At 35.8% G+C, this 7,122-nt stretch overlaps 3 protein-coding genes across 4 annotated transcripts in view; 1 reads left to right on the top strand and 2 right to left on the bottom strand.

Moving 5' to 3' along the window:
• Positions 1-980, bottom strand: part of LOC107629524 (NADH dehydrogenase [ubiquinone] iron-sulfur protein 6, mitochondrial) — a 1,676-nt gene extending 696 nt beyond the window's left edge. The window contains exon 1 of the mRNA XM_016332336.2: positions 678-980. Within this exon, the coding sequence (XP_016187822.1) occupies positions 678-800 (123 nt within the window). The 5' untranslated portion in view covers positions 801-980. The remainder of the gene's footprint in view (positions 1-677) is intronic.
• LOC107629526 (protein HIGH ARSENIC CONTENT 1, mitochondrial) lies at positions 1,790-3,149 on the top strand. The gene is made up of 6 exons (XM_016332339.2): positions 1,790-1,958; positions 2,057-2,137; positions 2,218-2,291; positions 2,397-2,467; positions 2,559-2,612; positions 2,752-3,149. The coding sequence occupies exons 1-6, from the start codon at positions 1,942-1,944 to the stop codon at positions 2,872-2,874; spliced, it is 420 nt and encodes a 139-aa protein (XP_016187825.1). The 5' UTR covers positions 1,790-1,941; the 3' UTR covers positions 2,875-3,149.
• LOC107629525 (transcription factor-like protein DPB) lies at positions 3,254-6,969 on the bottom strand. 2 transcript variants are annotated; one of them, XM_016332338.2, is made up of 10 exons: positions 6,792-6,969; positions 6,135-6,391; positions 5,733-5,812; positions 5,498-5,541; positions 5,091-5,153; positions 4,849-4,995; positions 4,628-4,696; positions 4,327-4,422; positions 4,015-4,085; positions 3,254-3,928 (listed from the first exon to the last, which is right to left on the bottom strand). In XM_016332338.2, the coding sequence occupies exons 2-10, from the start codon at positions 6,347-6,349 to the stop codon at positions 3,697-3,699; spliced, it is 1,017 nt and encodes a 338-aa protein (XP_016187824.1). In that variant the 5' UTR covers positions 6,350-6,391; positions 6,792-6,969; the 3' UTR covers positions 3,254-3,696. The 2 variants fall into 2 exon arrangements, with proteins under 2 accessions (XP_016187824.1, XP_020973803.1); XM_021118144.1 differs by having other exon boundaries at positions 5,733-5,809.

Raw genomic sequence — 7,122 nt, 5'->3', positions numbered from 1 at the left:
AAACACAATAAGTTAAAGCTGCTGAAAAGACAATGTGGCCTGTTCACTAAGAAAGTAATTCAGATTTTCCAATATTCAAATTGCAAACTCTTCCATATATTATAATCTAGATATCCTCTAACATAGCAAAATTTTGAACCAGTGACTTACTAATTTATTTTTCACGTTCTCCCCCTATATGCAAACATCTAGATATAGACATATAGTATCGAATACATACTGTGTAATTCATTGAAACTTTTGCTTCACCTCTTCTATTATAGAATTATGTTTAAACAATGTACAAATTCCAAAATAAACAGCAGTTTATATTACAAATACATTTATCAACGAGATTTTCATTTTTAGCAATGGAATTGGAGGAAAAAAAATAAGTGTTCTCTTTTACCACGATCTTCCACACACTTTGAAACAACACCCTCATCTATCATTATGTCTACAGAGTAATCCAAGAAATAAAAACCACAATTTGGAAGATCATTTCACGAAATTGTAATTTGAATCCAATAACTGGAACTAAATTCCTATTAGAAATAGCTAACAAACAAATACAAGTGAATAACCTAATTAGATTCCAAAACCAGGCACAACCTAAAAATGATTATTTCTTATTCCAATTAAATGGAAACGTAACATTTGGATCTCGCGAACAATGGCGTTAAGACGGAAACGGTTACCTGCATCCACTTGGCGGTGTGCTCACTGATTTGAGTGCTCACAAGGCTCAACCTCCTCGTGCCCGTCGCCGACGACGCGAGCTTCGACGATTTCATGAGACCTCTCAACAAACTCGACGCCATTTCACAAACCCTAAATTGAATCAAATATCAGAAAAATACGACTGAAAATTGAGGATTTTGATTCAGCTTCAGCAAGATGAATCAAAGTGTGGGTATTCGCAGCTTGTCGAATTGAAGAAACTCACACCCCGTACCTCACAAAACGATGGCCGTTGGAGAAAGTGCTCTAATTGGGCCTCGTCTAACCATTCCAATGGGCCGGCCCATATTTTATTGGTCCCAATAAACTCTGTTAAGATCCACCAAAGATGATGATAGTATGATACCCATTACATTTGAAAACCAATAAAACAAAATGATAACCCATTACAATTGACAAAAATTCTGTAAAAGTAAAATTTATCAACATGACTAATTAACTTGGATTGTTTGAGTGATCAACTCATATATAATTAATCAAGTGTCAATAATTCAAATCTTACCCAGTCAGAGGTCCTCTTTGGAGGATTCTGTGGCAAACAAAAATTTTAAAACTACATATTAGTTGTGTCACTCCATTCTTCTCTATTTGCTTGGAAGAATATCAAAGTACCTACAAACAATAAATATCTCATCTTTGTAATTTCTTTATTTGCAATTTATTTTTATACAATATTTAAATTTTATATTAAAAAAATAGTAGCTGTAAATATATCTTTTTTTAATTTTTATTGGTCCGAATTGTAGATATTTTTGAAATACGAATTAATGCAGAAAGTATTTCTCCATGAAGAGTGAGTATCATGTGAAGTAAAGCTGCCCTTGCCTTGTTCAGTTCCAGCATCATGAGTTGTATAAGATCGATGGCTAATAATCCAATTGATGCCTTATGTGCATTATAAAACATTTTGGTCAACTATTACTTTCCTAGTTTCCTTCAACTAGGGACTAAATAACTAGAAATTTCTGATAGAAAGTATAATTTTATGTTTATATACACATCATACATAAGCTGCAATGAATTACTATTTCTCCAAAAAATATTTGCTTACTTGGATCACAAGCTAATAGTTATGTCAACGTATAATTGCAATAATATATATGGATCAGAGGGTCAACGTTAAAGGCACCATCAGCCTAAGCCTTTGCTTCCGAAGCTATTCTTCATCTGCACTGCATTGCAAACTTTACGAAGTGCCAAGCTTTGTGGAGGAAGAAAGGAATGGAAGACCACAAGGAGTAAGAGTTCTGAATGGATTCCTCTAACATGACCTTGCTTTCAATAATTCTAAGCCTGTTTAGTTGCACTCATTTTTCTGATTGATCTCCTTTTGCAGGCATCAAAATTTTGTAACCATCGACGTGCATGCCGCCAAAGATATGCTTAACTTGGATGGTTACCACTATCTCGATGTGAGGTAAAATTTTGACTTCTGAATTTTGGGTTTCTGGAGGAAACAATGAGGAAACTGAATTGCTTAATCTTGCCCTTGAATAGAACTGTTGAGGAATTCAAGAAGAGCCACGTTGAGAATGCACAAAATGTTCCGTACATGTTCCTTACAGAACAAGGTATGTCATGTGAATGATATGTTAATAGCTTATCTTTTGATTCTTGTTCTGAAGAGGCTGCTACTGGGTTATTCTCTGTCCACTGTCCTGTATGGAAATAAACAGGAAGGGTGCAAAACCCTGATTTTATTGACCAGGTTGAAGCAATATACAAGAAGGATGATCACTTAATTGTGGTAAGAGATTAATAAGTTTGAGTTCTCTCTAAAATATAAACATTTAACGATATCCTAGAGATGCTGATGGATAAAAAAATAAAAAATTCAGGCTTGCAATAGCGGAGGAAGAGCATCCCGAGCCTGCGTTGACCTGCTTGATCATGTAAGTCAACTAATCTTAAGGTCTCAATCTTGATTCATGTCAATATGTGCAATTTGGATAAGAATTGGTACAAGGGATTGTGGGAAATAGAATCTCGTTATGGCCATCGATTAATGATTACCCATAAAATAAAACACAGGGATATAAGCATGTTGTTAACATGGGAGGAGGCTACTCGGCTTGGGTGGATGCTGGTTTTGCCGGGGACAAGCCACCAGAAGAGCTCAAAACCAGTTGCAAGTTCCATCCTAAGCAATCTTAATTCGAATTTTATGAACGCAAGCACAATGTTATTGATTTTATTATTTTAATGAGGAAGATATTGCTGCTGCTTGTTTTGTATGAATAAACGTAAATTGTACTTGTGAGTTGTGAGGGAGCTGGTTCTGTATTCTCTTTCCAGTTGCTATCCCAAAGTCTTCTTACATTGCTTGTGACAAATGACTTGGTAACATCAATGGTTCAAGTTGTGGTTTATTAATAGAAATATGAGGAAATAGTTTGTATAAAGGGGCGTATTTCCACGTCTTTAACTTAGTTTTGAGCTTTAAAACTGCATGCGGTCGTGTAGTTGTAGAAAAGTTGAACTGGGATGCTACATGACCAAACTAAAGAAGAACAATATTCTAGACAGAAACATCATAAGAAATAAACCAATTATTCAGTTCCAAGAGAATGCTGTGTATAAAGCATCTCTTTCAAACTGCAACTGCTATCTCTATCTAGTAAATGCTACAAGGCAAGGAAGGCATGCAAGAGACCAAGCACTGGCCCAAACACCACCAAGTATTAGACATAGACTAGAAAACTTTACATTATGGATAGCTGAATACCGAAATTAGTTGTATGCTGATTCCATTCCATGATCTATCATCTATGGACTACTAATCATAACAGAAATTATGGAAGGAAACCAAAGAATTTGCAAGTGTCTAACCCTAACAATAAAGAAGCATACAGATTGATCTTAACCTACAGAATGACTTGGCTGTACTACTGACTATCTATCCTATTGATTTCCGGCAAATTTTACAAATATACAAACATGCTTAAATGAGGCAACATGAGAAGATAAAATTGATTATTAAGGCTCATTCTTAACTCTTGCCTTCAATATCCCAGGGAGTGGAGGTGATGTGGGAGGCCTAGCTGGAAGATTCGTAACTGAAGGAGGAACTTGTGACTGATTCAAGCCTGACATGCTAGAACCTTCACCTCCATCGGCAAGATTGTGTGTCGTATTATCACTCTGTGGTCTCCCACAGAACTTCATTGCCTTTAGGACATAGTTGTCATCATGCAGCTCAAAAGGAGTACTGCAGAGAGAGAGAGTTATGCATGAATTGAAAAGTTGGGACAAGAAAACATCAAAATGAGATACATGCAGTTGAAGCTTTCTTACCTATTGAAATCAAAATGCACAAGCTGCATATCTTCTGATATTTCCACTTCAACAGTTGCATGAGGACGTGTCTACAGTTTTTAAAAAAAGTCAGATGTATGAAAATCTACCAAAACTCAATACAAGGGTCACAACACTGCGAGATCTCATATATTTCATATAGTTTCAAAATCAGCCGATTGCTACATGCCAATTAGGGAGTTAACAACAACAAAATATAGAATAAGAATGACTATACAGATGAAGATCCAAGGGGAAAAAATGACATGTTCTACTGAACAAAAAACAAGAGACAGTGGGATGCGGGTATACCTGTACCAGAATAAAAGGTAAAGATACACCACTGGGAGGGTTTTCTGAGCTATATAATTGCTCATTTCTTTTTATAAGGTTCTGAATACCTACAAACTTGATTAAACAATACAGGTAGTTAGCACACAGAAACTAAACATAACAGAAATTAAACCATTTGTTCACAACTTATATAACCAAGTGCCAATTTCAAATGGTGCAAACCAGGTATAGTATTTCATATTTTCATTCCTGTTTCATTTTTACTTTCTGGAATAAAATTCACTCCCATTTGGAAATAGAGAGAGGGGGATGGACTTACTTGCTCCTCCAGCTCATGCAAATATGCTGTTTTCTTCTCAATTTTACTCCTGAGCACAAGACGTTCTGACTGTTGAACAATTAATACCAAGGTATTAATGTGTTATAAACTTATAAAGATCCTTCATTGTATTTTTTGGATAAGCTCAAATCATCATTGTAGAGAAAACATAGCATAACTACTTGGATGAAAATAGAAAAAACTTGAGGCTGTCTGCAAACCTTTAGTTCTTCAATATCGTTCACACTAGTACGAGGAAGACCCTTCCATTGTATTTCCTTTTTATCCTTCGAAATAATATCCATTGCCATGAGAACGTTCAGAGCATCATAGACCCTTCTACGGATATTTTTCTCATCATATTGTTGCTGATAAAGTTCAGCCCAAGAAACATAAGTTACTTATCTTAAACATTCAATCTGTGAAAAAGAATATAAAACAGAAATTTGTTTATATGAGAAACCTGATCAGGAGACAAACCACTGTTGCCTGGATCAGCAAATTCAGCCACAAGTTCATCTGCTACCTGTAATGTAACCACAATCACATTAAAGTGAAATAGCAAACTAAAAATTATGAATAATATCTAGAAAATAAATTTGAGGACAGGGAGAGAGCATGAAACAATCAAAGACATCATAATAAAAATTTTCTGAGAGGTGAATCAATTTCATGAACAACTTTGCCCCGAAAAATAAAATGCATGTACCTTGACATAATAATAAAGAAATCAATTGGAAGTACAAATGAGTTGTAAATGAACATTATTCAGGTGCATATATATAAATACACACACATACATACAAACATAAACTGAAGCTAAAGAGTAATTCAAAAGTAGCAAAAGCTGACTTCAGACAACCACCTAACCTCATTGTAAGTTGTTCTTCCCTTGCTTTCTACCTTCTCACAAACTGAAGACAAAACCAGAAAGAAAATTATCATGATGTCCAACTACAAGTTGTAAGAATCTAAATATCGGTGCTACAAAACTTCAGTTTTAGTGTCTCAATTACTGCATATGAACTCACAACTTTGCTAGGTTATTGTTAATTGGAATCAATTTGTTAAAGAACAAATCAATCAAAGAGGATAGATGAAAAACCTTTCATACTAAATTGACGGAGCCCTCTTCCACTTTTATCAGGTCCAACTGCCCGTTGACCTCTCTTTTTCTTCTTGCTACTGTGTGATATAATCAATTAAAGGAACAAAGAATTTAAATTAGTAGCAAGATCAGAGGCAGATAATTGCGACTTACATGTAATAGTACACAGCCAAATTCATGCTCATTCCAAAACTTTTCCATTTCCTTTCTTGATAAACTCAGTAAGACGAAGCCTTTAGCATAAAATATATGCAGATCAATTAAACAAAAAATGACCAACAATTCCTCCATAAAAGCAAAAATAGAATAAACATAAAATCCACAGGTCAAAGCTGAATTGCACTCTCAATCTTATGAACAATAGATTTACTAAAACTCAAGAGAATACAGGGGACTCACCCAACTGGCCCCTGCGATCCAGCATCATCGCCTTGTATGTCAAGATGATCTAATTTGAGACAGGTGCTATCACCAGCTGGCGTTGCCAACCCAGCACTCTTACTAGTCGACCCCGATTGTCCTGAACCCGTGGTTCCACAGCCTGGCAGCTCCTCCTCTTCTTCTTCCTCCTCCTCCTGTCCCTCCTCACCCGATTTACGGGGTCGCATTCCCATCTCTGCAAGTCACTCACCTATAGACTTTGCCAATTCTAAAACCTACGAATAGAAGAAACAAAAGGGACTTCAATTGAACAGGAATATTCTCCATTTCAAGCCTATACCAGGAAGATTCCCTATTCCATACTAACTAAAACGAAAACAAGATAACAAAATCTTCAAATCGCAACGATGAACCAAACAAACTCACCTCTCAGATGCAGTTCAAGTACAAACTACAAAGTAATCAAATAAATGATATCCAAATTAAGCAGCATAAAAACACGCAAAATGGAGCAGAATCTCTAACCCTTCATCCGAGGGAAGAATGAGAATAAGTATTCAGAAAACGGTCGAATAAAAAAGGGGGGAAATGGCGCCTAGGGGCTAGGGCACGCAAAAACGAAGAAAAGTTGCAAATATTGAAGGGAAAGGAGTAGTAGGAGGGAAGGTAGCGTACCAAGGTGGTTGTGAGCGGCGGAGGTGGCGGAGCATACGGCGAAGAGAAGTGAACAGATCTGAATTGGGTTTGTTGAACGTAGCTGAGCACTGAAAAAGTGATGATGCGGTTTCGCTCCAAAATTGATTTTTTAACTGCTGTGTCACTATTATGTGTATGCCTTCTTCAGCCTTCAGCGCAACCGAATAAGCGCCATTTGCCTACTTAAATGCTCTTTTTCTAGAACAACTTTAGTAATATAATTAATATTACTCAACTTTTTTATTATAAAATTATTTTTTTTTAATTTAAGAATAAAATTTAAAATTTAATACTTAAGATTTAAAATTTC

Source organism: Arachis ipaensis, chromosome B03, assembly GCF_000816755.2.
Source record: "Arachis ipaensis cultivar K30076 chromosome B03, Araip1.1, whole genome shotgun sequence".
In the NCBI taxonomy this organism is placed as follows: domain Eukaryota; kingdom Viridiplantae; phylum Streptophyta; class Magnoliopsida; order Fabales; family Fabaceae; genus Arachis; species Arachis ipaensis.
This window is presented reverse-complemented; position numbering and strand designations above follow the sequence as displayed.